Genomic DNA, 20105 nt, shown 5'->3' with positions numbered 1-20105 from the left:
TGAGCTTGGCCCTCAGGAAGCTATAAACAAACAGAATTACTATTACAATATAGTAAAACTCCCACACCAAAACAACTCTAACAACCTTATCTATGAAAAGGCAACACTGCACATAACCAGGCCCTAGAATACCAATAAAACTCTTATTAGGAAACCAGGCTGCTATAGATCCTTATACGGAAATTACATGCCAGCAAAATACCTCAACTCAGTCACATATGCAGAATACAGACAGACTCTCACCAAATACAGAATAAAGAGATCAGAAAGTATAAACAGAAACGTACTGAGAAGAACTGAACTGGAACCCACAACAAGCCAGCCTCTACATGCAGATCAACAATGAAAAAACAGAAACATTACCATTTTTCATAAAACATTAAATAATAAAATCATAATAGTAAAATCATATAATAAAATCAAGAAATATAACATAAAACAATCATAATAGTAAAATCATATTCATAGATTCATGAATAGAATATACAAAATTTCCCAAACACCAATAAAATATTTCAAAACATCTGTTGAATAAAAAATTGAATAATTAAAAAATATTCTATTCCCCTCCAAAAAATTAAATATTTCAAAAGAGCAGAATAATCAAATTACACCCAATAATTAAAACTAATAAGCATTAAAAAAATTCCTGCTCTCCATACCTGTGATCTTCTGATTTCCGGTCACCCTGAGATTGTTGTTGATTAGGGGAGGTAGGGATGCCCAAATTTTATCTTCTCTCTCATACACACACAATAACACATTCGTTCTCTCACATATTCCCTCTAACAATCACAGGCTCTTTCTTCCTCACAGATATATTATGTGTGTGTGCCTGTGAGAGCCTATATGTGACACACGGGCTCTCATACAGACACATAAACATACCCACAGGCTTTCACACAGACACACACACATAGGCTCTCACGCAGACACATTCACATAGGCTCTCAAACAGACACACACATGTGCACAAACACACAAACTCTCAGACACACACACATGCTCTTGGTCACTCACACACATACACACAAATGGCTTCCTGTTGTCTTTGGGCCATGGTGGGATGAGCTCCACCACGTCCCATTGGCCTTCCTGATTGGGGGGGGAGGGGAAGAGTGGAAGCTGTGTGGCGTGTGGGTGCCCGCACATGCAAACGAAAGACGGGCCTCTCCACCAGCCATCGCTTTTTTGAGCTTTGGCAGCTTGCATCCCCTCTTCTTCGTCAGCTGCCAGCAGCCCCATGGTCTCTCCTGCTACCGCTGGCTCACTGCCTCCCCCAGGTGTACTGCCCCGTGTAAATGCATGGTTTGCACACCCAGTCACGCCAGGCCTGGCTATAGCAGCTTTTGCTCTCATGAGTCAGGATTCAAAACCTTTTTTTTTCCCAATGAAATAGGATGGGAGCATAATTTCACAGTTATTAATATATACTCAATTGCTGCAGAAAGGTTATGCTACAAGTATTCTAGAGCATTCTCTACATAACTTCTTAAGTGGGTAAAATAACAAGAATCTTGTGTCTCAGATCTCCCCCTCTGATGACAAACACATTTTTCCTCATGGTTGAAGAAATACATAGGTATTCAGTAAGCACACTGGCTAAAAATAAACTAGTCGACATGCAGTTCATCTCATTTCTACCGAGAAATAATACATTTTAATGACTAAAAGAAATACAATAAAACACTCTGAAATTTTTCTTAAACCAGGTTATTTTGTAGCTTTCCACAAATGACCATCCTCCAAAGATGAAAAGTTGCTATAGTACGATGATCAGATTACCAGTTATTAGTACAGCTAACAAAAAGAAACAACTGAAAAAAAAAGTAACACATCTTTACACTCATCTTGTATTCAAACAATATTCCCTGATGGCTCCATGTGAATATGCCGATGGTATTTTAAGCAAGATCTTACTTTTCACTGAGATCTTCAATGCGATGTCCATTGCTGGATAAGAAGCCAGAGCCTGCCTGGCTGCATGGACTAGCTGGGGCTGATAAAGTGCTTTTCACATTTTGGACTGAGTGCCTCCGACTCCTCCTGCGCTCCAGGCCTCGTCGTTCATGGGAACCAAGACTTGCCCTTCTTCTGTCTTTTCGCCCGTTGGGAGGAGGGTCAACATTCTCATCTCCATCTTCGTGTCTCAGAGTCATCTGAGTTTGAGGGAAAAGCTTTTTAGCAAACCTTTCATTCTATGATAATTTTGCAACTCTATTATACTTTTATAAACAATGTTATAAAAATGGGGGATCAACAAAATAGCCATCTGTTGTTACCTAAATTTCCAATCTATTTAGAATGACAATAATAATGTTTTCAGACAAACTGTATAAAAAAAAAAAGTGCATATAGTCCAGAGTGGGTGCTGCCCAAAATGGAGGCATTTCAAAATGCTGAAAAATTATAATACTGACAGCTGAACCTGAAATGAATATGTTTAGTTGTAAATCTATGTTAGAAACTCCAGAAGCAGGCAACACATGCTGTTGCCAAAATATTTATATTGGGATATCTCCTGCGCCTTTTTTCATGGCGGTTCTAAGTATCTATGTTCTTTTTTTGGGAAAGTGCTCCATCTCCTATGACTGCTGAAGGAAAGGATTGCCATCTTATTCCTATTCCCATCTGGATCCCGCTGTGAATTGCCACTCTAGATAGCCCGGTTCAGTGTAAATTATTCATTAACCTTTTGAGGTGTTTTTGAAACCATTATTTGCTCAATTATACTTGTATGGGATTTTTTTTTAATAAACAGGACATTATCTATATCTCTATATATCTATCTATCTGTCTATACATACATATTTTTTTATTTTTTAAGATGGATGATTAAAACTGTGTGCAATAAAATGCTGATTTGAGTGGCGTAGCCAGAATTGATTTTTTTAGGTAGGAACAAAATTAAGATGGGTGGGCTGTAGGCATGCAATTTTGAGACCTACTAGTTGTATACTTATTGATAAATAATGCCATATACTGCACCCGACAATGGTTTTCTAAGTAGTTTGCAACAGCCATTATGCATCATGCGTGAAACTTTAAAATATTTTACCTCAATTATTTCAAGCACTTACCAGCATTAAAAAGTCCTTATTAATCTGTATTAATGAATTTTATATTTACTGCAGTTTATAAATGCACAAGTATATCATGTAAAAAGCAAAGAAAACAAACAATAAGATCCAATCACTCATATAATAAAACACAAATTAATGTATTCTTTCATGAATCCTCTTTGCAGAAAGCCAGAAATCATCATAACTACAATAAAATATCATTAATCATCAGAACAGGTGCAGAGCAGAGCTAGGGCAATTCACCTTACAATTAACATGAAAAGAAAATATTCAAATTCTGGTGTCACCTCCACTGCTATTTTGTGAAGTAACACAACTCCTGCAAAGAGACAGTGCATACTAATTTTCTCTCATGCATATGGAGGAAGGAATAGCCTAGTGGTTAGAGCAGTGGACTATGAACCAGGAGACCAAGGTTCAAGTCCCGCTGTCACCCCACAGCGGGACTTGAACCTTGGTCTCCTGGGGCAAGTCACTTTACCCTCCATTGCCTCAGGTACAAAAACTTAGATTGTAAGCCCTCTGGGGATAGAGAAATACCTACAGTACCTGAATGTAAACCGGTGTGATATCTCAATTGAGATGAATGTCGGTATATAAAAATAATAAATAAATAAAATTGTGGATATCCTGAAAACCTGACTGGCTGGGGGGGTCCCCAGGACAGGGTTGAGAACCACTGCTACACTCGGACCTAGCAATCTTAAACAATGACAAATTGAGCTTGGGTGGATGATGCCTCCCATTTACGCACAGTCTTCCACATAAGCCTCTTTTTTTCTTTAACCTCATCAGAAAACCATTGGACAAGTTTATGCTGAAAAGCCCTAAACCTAGCTTTTAAAAGGGCAACTACATCCATGGTAGTTCTAAGGGTTGTAATCAATGAGCAAAATAAGCTTGGGCGGAATCTCCTGCAATGTCTGCCTTATCTGCCCCCGAACCTTTTTAAATAGTTCCATATCTACATGGCCCTGATACTTCTTTATCTCAGTAAATGATTCTGTATTAGTATTCAAACTTTTTAAGGTTAAATTAAAAATAATTTAAAAATAGCTGGGTAAGTCTAAAAAAACCTGCTACTTATCCGGATAAGATCAAATTTGTCCAAGTAGCAGCAAAGGAGATATTTAACTGGATAATTAATAATTTAGCAGATAAATATGTGCAAATGATATGCCCGCCTATTTCTACGAATTTTAAAAGGATATGCAAATAGATTTTACTTGTGTTATTTAAATGCATTAACCCCCATAAGTTGGCTTTTATATGCGTAAGTGAGAAGATTGTCTAACATGCGTGTGGCAATGAAATAACCAGTTTTACCAATTAGTCTACCAGTTTGCCTAGTCCATCTGCAGCTCCTGAAGATCGATTTGGCTCGTCAGCCTGAAGTTCCCCCACTTCAATTAGACCCCCTTCCCAGTCATTTTTCACTTTTAATATGTTTCTAATCATTTATGCCAGATCATGTCCAGATGCAAATATATGCAAGTAAAAGAGACTTACACATGTCACTTTGGCAGGTTGTAAAATACAGCTTTCTCGCAGAAATGTTAGCCCCTTTCTCGGATGCCCCTACCCTGCCCTTTTTTACACGTACATATTAGTTCGCGGGCCCTGATTTATGTGTGTATGTTGCAGTTTTTGAAATAGCTTGCATTCGTATATATGCTATTTTGTGTGTGCAGGTATCAATTTTTACACACACAATGTTTGAAAATTCACTTTTATATGTGGAGATTAAAATGGACATTGATCCTCCCATACCATACCGTGGCTTGTCAAACTCTTGAGCTTGTTATATTATTCCATAATAGAGCAGATATTTGGAGTGTTAAAAAGTCATTTCAGGCAACTGGATCATTTGGGTAGGGAGCCTTCACAGAAAAAGCAATTATGATTGTGCTCATCTGCTGCATTCTTCACATTTCAGTAAGGTACATCATAAATGCCACGTCCCCATCTTCCACTGGATCCCCACTATTCCCCTGCCAGATGCAGGGATAACTTCATGAGGGTGAATTAGACCAGAAGTAGAGTCATTGTGATTACTTCTATAAGTGATGCCAAAGTGGGAAAGTTATATTTTACTCGATCCCCTTACCCAATCTTAGCTAATTCCACTTTTTTTCTGTCTCCTAAGGCATAAAGTTGGAACTAGGAGAGATGGTGAAGAGGTAGCCTCTTCCCACCAAACATTTTATGCTTATTCAGTCTTCACAAATCTGGTGCATGGGTGCTCCTGTGTGGCATGGAAGAAGCAGCTAAGTGGAAGGGGTAGGAGTCAGTTCACCACATGGGGCACACAGCGGTGTGCTTGGTCACCTAATATCTGTCATTGCTGTGGTTAGTCTGCCCAGTGACCCTTGCAGGCATTCAGAGGCTTGAGTCAGTACAGCAGTCTGAAACTGAATGGCTTCTTTCATGTTGCCAATCTTTTCGTAGCAATGTGGAACACTTTGCATATAGCTTTGAAGTCCTTACACTTTCTTGGGCTACCCGACTCCCAAACCTTCCAACGGAAAAAGTCCTTTATGGGAATAACCCTATAATTCCTATCCACTTCCATCCTCCAGCATGGAAATTTGCCTTCCAATCTGCATAAAACAGGAGAATCTGAAGAGCCCTTCTCTCACTGTATCTACCACATTTGATGATGCCACCAAACAGAACTTCAGAACATATCAAACCAAGTAGCTTGATAAATTGCAAAATGCTGCCAGGCAGCGTCATTTAAAGTGTGATGTCCATGCCAAAAGGAGAGCTCTCAGAGGATTAGAAAGGGGTGGGGGTGTAGGATAGTCCATGGAGAGGCATTATTCTTGTATCAAAGGAGAAAGTAGCCTTAGAAGGTGCTTCTTCTTGAATTAGAAGGAGGAGGCTTCTTTTTGCATTGAGAGTTAGGAGATCTTGGGGTGGCCCCTACAGGGGGCTCAACTTGCATCAGAAGGAGGAACTTATAAATAAATACATAAATAAATAAATAAATAAATAAATAAATAAATAACTTGGGTGATGATGTATGAAGGCTTTGGTTCAGGAGGGGCTGTAATCTTTGACTGGGTGGTCCAGAAGGGGTGGAACTCCGGAGAGGGACCATAATCCTCAAAGGGGATGGCAGGAGGCAGAAGGGGTTGGGAAGCCCTTGATGGGGCACTTCTTTGGTGAAAAAGCCTTAAGGTTGGGGTAGTGGAGGGGGGGTGGATACTTCAGGACACAGTTTCCCCTCCTGTATTAAACGCTAAATATTTCAGCACTGAAGGCATGCTAAACCTTTATCATCTTCCTCAAGAAGGTAATAAATTCACCAGGACCTGAAGTCCTTGGCAATTTTAGCGGCTTTTTAGTGAATAGGATAATATTAGCAAATGAGCTTATTATCATCCTATATGTATATTTTGCATGCTCCTGCATACTAATTTTTAGCAAGTGCAGCCTGTTTTCACCTGTGTTAAGCTGTTAGTATTTAGGCCAATATCTAAAACCTTCTATCGTGCATACAAAGGTCTTTTAGCCTTTAGTAAACTGGCTTTTATGATTGATTATGACAGGGTATCATTCCCATGTACTTTATAGTTTACTGCATCCCAAACATAAAAACAGAAAACTTCCACATAATTCTTGCTTCAAAATTAAGAAAGCAACTATTCCATCTAAGCATCCAAATTGGCTGCACTATTCCCATTGCTGGATGTAAACTGATTTATCCAATTTCTACCAGCAGAGAAAGGGGTGGATTAAAATAAATACTCAGGAACCGGTGCACACTGAGCAATCAGTTCTGCAGAAAGACACATCTGTGCACTGTTGCTGACAAAATATTTTTTTGTACTCTGAATGCTTTTACATATGGGAAAATATTACAACTCTGAGAAGTCCTTTAGTAAGTATTGGTAAAGAAACCAGTTGTATTCCTAAGCAAACTCTCTACAGAGCTTAGTATTCAGCAGATCCCAGAGCTATTACTCATAAGATGCCTAAAATGCATTAAAGCCTCACCATGCCAGTCAAATGCTCAAACAGCCAGATGTTTTCTTCTTTGAAAATAAAATAGATAACTCAGCTCCGCCCTGATTCCTTTTTTTTTTCCTTGGGTCCACTTTGATGTGTGTGCAAGCTGTAAGATGCATAAAACAGGTCATGTTACGTTACCTCATAAATGTTAAATTGCTCAACCAAGTCCAAGTCGGTTCCTTTCTTGTTCAAGTGTCTCTGTGAAATAGCTTCAATGCCAAGCTCCTCCAGACAGTCCAGCACGTCGTAGAAGGAATCCTGATCTGGAAGCCCCGCCAGCGTCTGAGAGGCAAAGTGTAAACAATCACATGCATTTCACCACCACCACCAACAAAATACAGCAATGAAAAAAAGGCTTAAAACAATTATTCCATTTCAAAAATGGATGCAGACGTGATATAACTATGGCTGGGAAAACAACTCTTGCTGCAGATTTTAACAAGCATCTCGAAGTCTATATATATTGTTAAAGGAAAGCAAAGCAAAAAGGCATCGTATATGGTTCTTCACTTTAAAATCATTTTCTGAGGTAATGAGACATGGCAAATGTTTCTGGTATATTCTCCTGTTTCATTGACCCAATAAAAGAATATTAATCCAAGAAGCCCTGCTGGTCCCCCTTTTGCTGCCAGTGAGTATAAAGCATTGCTCCAGTGTGTTTGCAAAGATGGAGGTGTTTATGCTTTGCCACCATGGTAAGCTGAGGTCACGTATAGGCAAAGATGTGGGAAAAGTTAATTTCCAGTTTTTCAAAATAATGATATGAAAATGTGCTACTTTTTGAATTTTTATTTTAGCAAAATCTTTTGTCATAGAAGAAAATGCCAAAAGATTTTGTACAGAGTGGTAACATTTTGCAGAACATATGCAAACATCAATGGATCATTTCAATTTTTCTTCTGCGAATTCATGAAAAATCACATTTTCATTTTGAGAATAAGTTGCAAAGGCAAAAACTCGTCTTTTCACTTTTGGAGTGAAAATGTTGGTGCATTTCCATTTGCAGAATCTTGCACGGTGCTTCAGTAGGTCATTTATCACTACCAAAAGCCGGCAACTTAACCAGTATGAATTCTCATTTAATATAATCTAGATGTATAAAATCTCTAATTCAATAGACTAAGTTCAAGTCTCTGTACGCTCTGCTTTGTTTTATTTCTTAGGTAACAGTTACTGACTGCTGCTTTCTACAGAAAGGAGGCTCTTGAACAGGCTATTATGGGATGAGGGTGAAAAGGGGCAGATTCAGTAGTAATCTTAGGAAATATTTCTTTACAAGAATATGGATGCATGGCATGTGGAAAGAAAAACAGTGTCTGCATTTAAGAAAGCATGGAATAAATACAAGCGATCTCGAAGGAATTATAAAGCTAAATTAATTGGGTGGATGGGCAGACTAAATGGGTCATACAGTGTTTTTCTGACCTCATGTTTCTATATTTCCATGTTTCTTATAAGCTACTTATCTGCATTAACTAATATGCAGTTGTGAAACAGAACGAGCTGTAAAATACTCATTCTAGCTAATGTTTTCAGGTTTCACTGATCATTTTACTTTCCATAACCCCCAAGCCATGTAATGCTCATGAATAGACTCTCTGGTCTCAAAATTCAAAGTAATCCATTTACCAATAGATAAATTAGCCAGATAAGAATTATCCAGCTAACTTACATGGGATATTCAACAGCACTACAATACTGACAGATAAGTCTCACCTGCTCTACTACGTCTAATTTACCTGGTTAACTTAACCGGATAAGTCCGAATATCAGCTAACTGGCTAAGTTAACCGGATAAATAGCTCCTCCCTGATCCGCCCATTAGATATCCGGCTAAGTAAGATATTCAGTGACCATCTCTCCGAGCATAGTTAAATGACAACGACACATATTTTGGATATATACATTTTCCCATTGCTACTAAGAAATGCTCTCTCGCTGTAGCTGTATTTTGTCTCTTTGCAGTCAAAGCAGTTACTGAAAACTTGTGTTTTGTAGTAGGAATAACCCAATTCCTAGATTCAGACAAGTCTCAAATAAGGAAAGGAATTTCAAAGGATCATTTGAATCACTATGCAAACAAAATGCACCTAAGTTGGAGAAGGCAACAGTTGAACAGATCTGGGTCCCATGTATCACTTAGCATGCATAACCAGCTGATGTGCAATCAGAGAAAGTAAGTTCACCAAAATTATCCCACCAAATTTATCCAGCATACACTTATATCTGCTATTTCATGCACATACATTTTCCTAGAAAATTTCTATGAGGTCCATATTCAGTAGTCCGGTTAGTGGACAAGTTATCCGGCTAAAGTTAGCCAGATAACGTATTTCATATATTCATGGGATAAACATCCCTCTGAATATATCAGCCTAAAGTTATCCAGCTACATATAGCCAAATAACTAAAAAAACCTACCTGGCTATATTCAAATATATCAAAAATACTGGTACATCAGGTAAATCTTAAATGTTATCTTAGCCAAATATATGTAGGCCCCTTACTTCAAGGGTCTGTATTGTGTGACAGACTCTACTGTTGTGCAGGGTCACCTTACTTTAATTTTAATATTCACTCATCAATCCTATCTTTTTTTAGTAGAAATTTTTCTTTATAATAAAATCGGTAAGCTTTAATCGGTAAGATTTAATATTATATTCAAATATAGCCAGGTAGGTTTTTAGTTATGAGGCCTTGTGTGGCCAGGATAATGTGCTACTTAACTGGATACCTTTAAAAGATATCCGGCTATGTAGCGCTGTCAATCACTAAGCATATAACAGTACAGTGTACAGCCAATCCCCTCCCTCCCACCCCCCTCCCCACAGCATGATATCAGGGCCCTGTCAGGCCATATTCTCTCATTCTCCCCAAACCTTTCAGAACCTTGAGAAGTGTCTGGCATTCAAGGAAGGGCCCTGGTCCCTGGTCCCAGTTTTACACATTTCATCAGGGTGCCACCCCACCTTCCCCGCACTCACCCACATAGGAGAATCCTTGTGCCAACAGCCCCTCTTCCCCCATCCCCTGCACCCGCCACATTCCACCCCGATAACTTTACGATGTTAGTCGGGAGCAAGGGACCCTCTGCCCTGCTTTCGGCACCTCCAGCACTGCTCTGACAGAGACAGCACTGGAAGCGTAAGCTTACTCTTTGGGGAGGGGATTGGCCGTACGCTGTACAATTATTTACTTAGTGAACGATAGCATTACTTAGCCAGGTATCGTTTAACGATATCCAGTTAAGTAGTATGTTATTGTATCAAATAAATACATCTGTTGAAAATTTAAGGGAAGTGGCGTTTTTAGCATATACCTTCCAATTCTTTGCTACTGAAAAGAAGGAAAATGTGGAAGATGGGTTGTAGGAGCTCAAATGTAGATGCTCACAATGGGCCTGATTTTAAAAAGCATTTACTCGAGTAAAACAGCGTTTTACTCGAGTAAATGCACTTTACTTGAGTAAGTGGGCTTTCGAAAATTGCTACAATATATGCTATTGAATTGTCCATAGGATTTACTTGTGTAAGTGCACTTTACTCCAGTAAATGGCTTTTGAAAATTGCTACAATAGTAGTTACATTTACATGTGTAACTCCTTTTGAAAATTACCCCCAATGTCCTCTTTTAGGGCTGCTAGCAGACGTATGCAGATGAGCCTTCTGATCCTCTGCTAGGAATCCTGAGAGAAGTATGCCCATTAACCTTCTAGTTTTCTGCAACTAGAAACTGTGTGGGAGCTGTGGAAGATGAAGTCTAGACAGCTTACAGTGTCCTCTGGAGTCTTCTGCTGGGGCAAGCATGCAAATGAGCTTTCCAGTTTTCTGCAGCTGGAAACAATGTGAGAGCTATAGAAGCAGAAGCCTAGATAGCTTGCAATGTTCTCTGCTGGGAAAAGTATGCAAATGAATCTTTGGGCATGCTGCCAATAGAAAAAAATGTGAGGCTGTGAAAGTTGCAACCTAGATGGCTCAAAGTACCCTCTACTGGGGAAAAGTATGCAAATAAGCCTTCCCATTTTCTGCAGCTAGCAACAGTGTGAGGATTGTGGAAGTTGAAGCTAAGTGTCCTCTGGACTCCTTTGCTGTGGCTGCTGGGAGAAGTATGTAAACAAGCTTTCAGGACCTCCTCTGCTAGAAAAAGCACAGAGGCTCTGAAAGTTGAATCCTTGATGGTACATAATGCCCACAGGAGTACTATGCTGCAGTTACTGGGAAAACTATGCAAATGAGCCTTCTAGTTCTCTGCTGCTGGCAACAGTGTGGTAGCTTTGGAAGCTGAGGCCTAGACGGCTCACTGTGTCCTCTGGTGTCGTCTGCTGGGGCTGCTGGGAGAAGTATGCAGATGAGCCTTCTGATCCTCTGCGGCAGACAACCAATATCACTTCCTACTAAGTGCATCATATATAGATACTCGTCTAGTAGTGATAACAATACTGTTGTTAGCAATTTAAAAAACTTGGTATGTAAAAGTATACTAGAGCATATTAAGGGAGTTATTTTCTAAGGCATTTTCATGTACAAAAGTTGGTTTTATGTGCAAAACGAGAGACTGGGTGTGGGGGATTGGGCTACAAAGACCCCAACATTTGTGCCAATATTTTGAGGGGTTGAAATAGGATAGGGAATAAGGCCATTGCTGGCCTATGGTACAGTTAGGCTTACCTAATAATCTTCTTTCTTTGTGTCCTGGCAGACCAGTTGAAACAAGTGTGATTTATCATCCCTACCAGCAGATGAAGGCAAATTACAAGCTTGTTGACCTACTGTCCCTCTCTATATAGACTGATTCAGTAGGGAAGGAGTCAGTAGTCTCTTGTCCAAGCTGGTCCTCTAATTCACTTAATTCACTCTAGTTCTTCCCCTTTTCTGTTCCTTCCGTCCCTATTTTTTATATGTTCTCTCTTTTTTTGGTAAAACAGCAAAAACAAATGGTTACGTTCATAGAAGTGTAAACTAAAGGGTCTCTCTGAGTTGAGCCTTCCTCAGGCTGCATTTCTCACCTGATACACAGGCACTGCTTTTCTTTTCGGTAAATATAACAAAAACTCTCCCACCCCACCCCCTCTCCCCACCCCTGAGCATTACTTCTGCTTTCTTTCACTAGGTTATAACCATCACCTACGGTAGTACATCCATGCTCTTCTTCTGCTATGTAGTCACCTCTCCATTCTTAATCCCAAGGTGGCCATGGTCTGGTCTAGACTGGTCTGTCAGAACTCAAAGAAAGAAAATTAGCAGGTAAGCCCTAATTGAACCTTCCTCTTCACCCTGCCAGACCAGTCCAGGCAAGTGGGATGTACTCGAGCTGTACTTATTCCGGAGAGGAGATATCTAGAGCTACTACCAGGACTCTTAATTTCTCTCTTGGAAATTTAATCTATAATGTTTTGTCAATGTGTGCACCAAGACACAACTGGCTTCCTTGCGAAGGTCAATCAGTGCTACTGCTTTAGTGGTCTCGAGAAACGTGCACTGAATCTCTCTGGAATGGGTCTACCTCATCATACAGGCTGTTGCTATCACTTCCTTGATCCATTTCATGATGGAAGCTTTGGAGGCTGGTTCTCCTTTTTGCCTCCATGTGAATTAAATAAACAGCCTGTCTGATTCTCAGAACTTAGTGGTCACCTTAAAGCATCTCAGGAACATCCTATGGACATCAAGACATTGTAGCTCCTTTCTTTTCCCTACACATTCTGTCTACCTGAAGCCTAGTAACATAATTGTCTGGTTTAGATGAAATTCTGAGACTACCTTTGGCAAGCATGATGGTACTGTCCTGATAGTTACTTTCTGTTTTGAGAAAGATAGATATGAGATAGATATAGGGCCAGCAGCTCTGAAATGTTTCTTACCCAGCAAATTTCCACCAATAGGACTGTCTTTAGTGTGTGTGTTAGGTACTTTACTGAAATCTTCTTGAGAGGTTCAAAAGGGGTCACTGCTAACATCCTCAGAACCAAACTTCAAGTCCATCAATGGTACTAATAGATTCAGTGGAGGATATAGGTATTTTCCCCTCTCAGAAAGTGAGAACTATGTCTGAATGTGCTGCTATGGAGGATCTGTTCATTTGACCTCTATTACAAGAGATGGCTGACACTTGGACCCAGATCAGCCAGTGTCTTGGGTCTCTTTCCTACCAGGTCCCCTTCCCTGGTGCATTCCCTGTTAGTGCTCCTTTCCAGCATTGACCTGCTCTTTATCTGGCAATAGGTCTTGTGCATAGCCAAAACAAATTCTGCATAAAATTCCTCTTCCCCTCCTGTGGAGATTCTGGCTGCAACAGCCCTCTCCAGGACACAGCCCCTACTTCTGAGGTGGTTGAGGCATGCCACAAGTTTTTCTCTGCTGCATTTTCCTGCTCAAACACTGCAGGAAATGCTGTCAAGCCTGGACATGCTGCTCCAAGGGGCTGGCCCCACTTCCTTATTCCATCTTATATGCCATCAACATTTTTGCAAAATGAGCTTACGACCCTTGGAATGTGTTACCTTCTCCCCTTCTCCATAACTTTGCTTCAGGTACTCCAGGAGAGATACAGATTGGGTCCATGGTTTGGACCTTGCTTCATGTTTGCCTGGTTTTTTTCTTAAAGTTGCAGTAATTCATCTTCTACTGCAGTGGGAAATGCAGGCAATCGAATGCCCGATTGCCCTGAAGAAGTGAGATCAGCCCTTGTTTGGGCTGCTGTCCTGTGGAGGAATCCCCCCGCCTGGCTCTGGCTATCCCTGGAGAAATCCACCATATGGAAGGCCTTTGTCCTAGAAACCTTGACTTCCTCCTCCTTCCTGCTGGATCAGCTGAGTCCTGCCATTTGCTGGAGGCACAGACTACTGACTCTTTTCTTGCTGTACCAGCCTATATAGGAAGGGAGGTCGGGTCAAAAAAGCTTGCACAATGCCTCGATCTGCTGGCAGGGGGACAAATCCAACTTGTCTGAACTGTGTAAAGAACAAAATTACTAAACATATAGATAAACTTAAATGAAATAAAGTCAACATGGATTTAGCCAAGGGAAGTCTTGCCTCACCAATTTGCTACTTTTTTTTGAAGGCGTGAATAAACTTGTGGATAAAGGTGAGCCAGTTGATATAGTGTATCTGGACTTTCAGAAAGTATTTGACAAAGAACCTCATGATAGACTCTTGAGGAGATAAAAAAATCATGGGATAGGAGGCAATGTTCTGGTGCAGCTTGAGAGCTGGTTAAAAGATAAAAAACAGAGAGTAGGGCTAAATGGTCAGTTTTCTAAATGAAGAAAGGTGTGCTCCAGGGCTTGCACTAAGACCAGTGCATTTTAACATATTTATAAATGACCTAGATATAGGAACAACAAATGAGGTGATCAAATCTGCAAATGATACAAAATTATCCAAAGTTGTTAAATCACAAGAGGATTGTGAGAAATTTCAAGAGAAGTTTGCAAGACTGGGCATCCAAATGGCATATGCCATTTAATGTGGACAAGTGCAAAGCAATGCATGTAAGAAAAAGCAACCCAAATTATAGCTGCACAATGCAAGATTCCACTTTGGGAGTTACCACCCAGGAAAAAGGATAAAGGCATCATTGTGGAAAATATATTGAAATCCTATGCTCGGTGTGCAACGGTGGCCAAAAAAGCAAATAGAATGCTAAGAATTATTAGGAAAAGAATGAAGAATAAAACAGAGAGCTTCATAATATCTTTGTATTGCTCCATGATGTGATTGCACCTTATGTGTAGTTCTGGTTACCACATCTCAAAACAGAGATAGCAGAATTAGAAAAGGTACAGAGAAGAGTGACCAAAATGGTAAAGTGGATGGAACAATTCCCCTGTGAAGAAAAGCTAAAGAGGTTAGGGGTCTTCAGTTTGCAGAAGAGATGCCTGAGGGGAGATATGGTAGAGGTCTATAAAATAATGAGTCACGTGGAAAGGGTAAACACAAAGGGGGTAATTTTCAAAAGGAGTTACATGCGTAAATGTAGCTACTATTGTAGCAATTTTCAAAAGCCATTTACTCAAGTAAAGTGCACTTATGTGAGTAAATCCTATAGACAAGTCAATGGCATATATTGTAGCAATTTTCAAAAACCCACTTACTCAAGTAAAGTGAATTTACTCCAGTAAACCTGGTTTTTACTCGAGTAAATGCTTTTTAAAATCAGGCCCAAATTGTTTTTTTCTCTATCAAAAAGTACAAAGACTAGTGGACATTAAAATTAAGTTACTAGGTGATACATTTAAGACAAATAGGAGAAAATATTGTTTTACTCAATGCATAATTAAACTCTGGAATTTATTGTCAGAGGATGAGGTGAAAACTAGGTTTAAAAATGGTTTAGACATGTTCCTGGAAGAGAAGTCCATAAACCATTTTTAAGGTGGACTTGGGGAAATCCACTGCTTATCTCTGGAATAAGCGGCATGAAATTATCAACTTTCTGGGATCCTGCCTGATACTTGCGACCTAGATTGGCCACTGTTGGAAACAGAATGCACTGGCTTGATGGACCTGAAGCCTGACCTGTATGGCAAATCTGGTATGCTTATGTTCTAATCCACATTCTAAGATGGTGGGAAGGCTTTATGTTCCAGAGGAGTTTACTACTTTCCACCTGGGAGAGCTATACACTCACACTATTGTTATGTTTTCTTTCAGAACAAAAGAGGTTTGCTCCTATACCTGTTCCTAATAGGGAACCAAGGGATCTCTGCACTCAGGTTTGTCTGGCTGTCCTGAACTTAGCTGGACTAACCTTTAGAATATGGACCTCTTAGAGGTCCATATTAAATGCTATTTGTCTGGCTAAGCTCAGGACTTGGCCAGACAAACCTGGAGGACTAGATCACTTCCAAGATAGCCAGATAACTGTTTATATGGCTAAAACATTATCCAGCTAGCTCGGGGGTGGGATGGAGAGATTTTGGGGCGGAGACAGTGATCCGGATAAGTTAGTTAGGTAAATGCTGATTTTAAGCATCAACTAGCTAATACAGTTGAATAACTTTAGACCAGCCAAAGAGCAGTCCTAAAGTTAGCTAGATAAACTTATTCAGCTAACTTTAACATAGCTGGGTATATTCAGTGGCGCACAATCTCAGAGCAGTTACCTAACTAGCTGGCCAGCAACTGAATATGGATCTCTTAGATTTTAAATCAGACTGTTTTAGGAAATTATTCACAGCAGATCAAGATTCTTTTTATAGGAAATGCCATTCTCTTATTCATGGTAAATTAGAATTTTGCTGTAAGGAAGCAGTGTTCCTTTAAGGACAGTAGAAATTGCATTATTTAGTTTTAAAAGGTCTTTGTTATCAGTAGTTATTCTACTGTAAAATTTGACATTGGACTTAAAGCTTTTTTCTCATTCTGTGTCAATGGGAAAAAGTTTAATAAATCAGGTCTTATAAAGTCCAGACACACACATGCATAACAGTACTACACATATACATGAAGAGGGTCTAAAGAAAATCCTATAAACTAGGAAAAGAGTTATATAAATGTTTTTTACAAGTTGAAAGAAACCATAAAATGCCAGAAGGACAGAACTGACCTTTTATAGAAAATGAGTCTACAGCCATTCCAGACTTTGGAAGAACATGGGGAAAGTGTCTGTCTAATAGGAATGTGCATGGAAAAACATTTTTGGTTTGCTTCATGATTTCATTTTCTGTAATTTCATTTATTTCAGGTCCCAAGTTCATTCACTAATTTTGTTATGTTGTTTCATTTGTTTCTATTAATTAGATGAATGATTCAAAAGTTATTGGGGATAAGAGGAGCAGGTACACAAGCACAATGGTATAAGATCAGTGTTCTTGTAAGAAATAGGCTAAAAAGCATACATTTTAAGTTTAACTAGGTGATACACAGCTTCATCTGGTTAAAGATTCGAACTTGGGAATTTGGGAGTGTGCATTATTTGTATTTCTAGCTGACTTAATGCTTTTTTATGTATGTATTTTCTGTATCCTGCCTAGAATAGTAGATAGAGTGGGTAAGAAATTTAAAAAAAATATAAATAAATTAATAAGTATACTATTTGTACCCTAGCACCGGGATTTTCTACCCAGGTTTAATGAAACTTGCAAGTAGGCAATAGCAGCAGAAGAAACAACCATGTAAAACACCAAGAGTGAGGAAAAGTAGCACCAACAATGGCATGAACAGTCCAAGGGAAAGGGATGAAGAGGGCCAAAGCAGCATCAGGGTTGGCAGGGAACATCCCAAGGCTATGTGAGAGGGTGTAACATGACACAGAATGGACCCTTGGGCGTCTGGGATGACAGCATGTGAAGGCATTCACAGGAAATGCTGGCTGCATGATCTATAAAAAGGTTACAGGATGTACAGGTGGTTTCAACCAGCCCCTAGGGTGCAGCATGCTGCAGGAAACTAGGCCAGGAATGTTTGGAGGTAAGGGGCATTTCAGAGGGGCAAAGAAGACCAAACACAGGTATGAACACACCAAGGGATGTGGTTAAGACAGTTAAGACATAGGGAATAGCTATAACTTATCACTGCGAGATGGCAGCATGGAATACATTTTCTGCTTGGGATGGGATCTTGCCAGGCACTTGTGACTTGCATTTGGTCACTGTTGGAAACAGGATACTCTTGATAGACCCTGAGTCCTACCCAGTATGGCGATTATTATGCTCTTATGAACATCCCAAGGCTCTGCGAGAAGGGCAAATCAGCCCAAACAGAGGCATGAGCACTCTAAATCACCAAAAGTTGGGCAAAGGGCACCAACAACAAGGCACAAACAGCTCAAGTCATCAAAGGAGAAGAAAAGGCCACCAGCAACAGTGGTATGAACATCCAAGGCACCATGAGAAGGTCAAAGCAACAGCAATAGTGGCATGAACAGCCTCAGGCTTCATCAAAGGGGCAAAGCATCGTCAACGATGGCAGGAACACTCCACAGCTCCATGAGAGGGACAGAGCATAATGAACAATGCCTTAAAGCCAGAGGAATCTGTGAAGGAGGTCTGTGGTGGTTCTGACATGCAAACTGATCATCAGGCTAGGTGTAGGGGCAAAAGACTAAGGGGCGGATTTTAAGAGCCCTGCTCGCGTAAATCCGCCCGGATTTACGCGAGCAGGGCCCTGCGCGCCGGTGCGCCTATGTTCAATAGGCCTACCGGCGCGCGCAGAGCCCCGGGACTCGCATAAGTCCCGGGGTTTTCCGAGGGGGTGTGTCGGGGGGCGAGTCGGGGGCGGGGCCGAGCGGCACGCCATTTTCGGGGCGGGACGCGGCGTTTTGGGGGCGGGCCCGGGGGCGTGGTTTTGGCCCGGGGCGGTCCGGGGGCATGGCCGCGCCCTCCGGAACCGCCCCCGGGTTGCGTCTAGGCGCGCCAGCGGCCCGCTGGCGCGCAGGGATTTACTTCTCCCTCTGGGAGGTGTAAATCCCCCAACAAAGGTAGGGGGGGGGTTTAGACAGGGCTGGGGGTGTGGGTTAGGTAGAGGAAGGGAGGGGAAGGTGAGGGGAGGGCGTTAGTGTATTCCCTCCGAGGCCGCTCCGATTTCGGAGCGGCCTCGGAGGGAATGGAGGTAGGCTGCGCGGCTCAGCGCGCGCCAGCTACACGAAATCGGTAGCCTTGCGCGCGCCAATCCAGGATTTTAGCGGCTACGCGCGTATCTACTAAAATCCCGCGTACTTTTGTTGGCGCCTGGAGCGCCAACAAAAGTACACAAACGCGCCGTTTTTGAAAATCTACCCCTATGGGCCTGATTTTCAAAAGAATTTACATGCTTAAAAATTGATTTTACACATGTAAATGCACTTTACTTGTGTAAGTGGGCTTTTGAGAATTGCTACAATACATGCCATTGAATTATCCATACGATTTACCCACTTAAATACACTTTAAGCGTGTACATGGGCTTTTGGAAATTGATACAATAGTAGTTATATTTACATTTGTAAATCCTTTTCAAAATTCACCCCTAATTGAGTCAACTAGTAACTGAAAGATGGTGAACTTCCTATTTCAGGAAAGAGAAAAACCATAGGAAATCCCTAGAATTGGTAAAAAAAGAAATCTTTTCCACTCTCACTTCTTTATATATTTCAGGACAATCACTTATTCCCATTAACAGATCCAGCAGAGTTTACCAGCAGTCATACTCCTTGAGCATCTAAATGGTTATATCCCAATTTAATGTCATAGTTAAAAAAAAATCTAATTCAGTATTTTTCACGTTTGGGCAGCCATATGGCCCATTTAATCCTGGTAGTTTCCTCCTGCTTCTTTGGGCTTCCAGTTCAGTCAGAACCAGGGCTGGGAACTTGTTTTATGAGCCTTAATTCACAACTATCTGGGGACTTTTTCTCTATTTTATATCTCCCATCCAACAATACATCTAGTCTAGTCACTTGCACTGACTATCCTAGGCCCATGCACCAGGGTTTCTTTCAGACCCCCACAATCATTAGCACTGAACCCAGTCATCAGGTTTCACACTTGAGAGACTATGAAATCTATGTCTGAAACATCCCCAGCTCCAGCTAACCCAGCATTCGGAAGATCTAACTTGGGGATCAAACTAAGGCCAGGATTCATCATTCTTCGCAGAATGATGAATCCTGCGAAAATGGGGGGGGGGGGGGGGGGGGCCTGCAAAAGCCAGCAGCCTTCGCACCACGGCGGTGCACTGGCTGCCAGCTTTCGCACCGAATAGCGCCAACATGAAAGGTGGTGCTATTCGGCTCGCTACCGCCGCCGATAATGTTAGTAACATTATCACCAGCAGGGAAGACACAGCCAACTCCACCCCCTCCCTGCCCCGCCTCCTCCCCTCCCCGCCCTGATTCCTCCCCTCCCCCTAGTTTGCATGATATCGCATGCGATGCGGCCCTTTTCGCATGCGATAGAGGCTTATTGCATGCGATGCGGCCATATCGCGTGCGATAAGCCTTTGATAAATGACCCCCTAAGGACCTTCTGCATAGCAGCACCAGCCCTGCCACTAAGCTCCTAGACTCATCCAATTTATGAAACTTG

The 20105-nt window shown here is 41.1% G+C and overlaps 1 protein-coding gene across 8 annotated transcripts in view; it reads right to left on the bottom strand.

Moving 5' to 3' along the window:
• FHOD3 (formin homology 2 domain containing 3) overlaps window positions 1-20105 on the bottom strand; it is a 1290292-nt gene that overhangs the window by 288644 nt on the left and 981543 nt on the right. For all 8 annotated transcript variants that reach the window (XM_029589835.1, XM_029589836.1, XM_029589837.1 and 5 more), the window contains exons 9-10: window positions 7239-7382; window positions 1921-2159 (exon numbers count right to left, since the gene is read on the bottom strand). In XM_029589835.1, coding sequence (XP_029445695.1) covers window positions 1921-2159; window positions 7239-7382 — 383 coding nt within the window. The remainder of the gene's footprint in view (window positions 1-1920; window positions 2160-7238; window positions 7383-20105) is intronic.

The sequence above is a fragment of the Rhinatrema bivittatum genome, chromosome 2, assembly GCF_901001135.1.
Source record: "Rhinatrema bivittatum chromosome 2, aRhiBiv1.1, whole genome shotgun sequence".
NCBI lineage: Eukaryota > Metazoa > Chordata > Amphibia > Gymnophiona > Rhinatrematidae > Rhinatrema > Rhinatrema bivittatum.
This window is presented reverse-complemented; position numbering and strand designations above follow the sequence as displayed.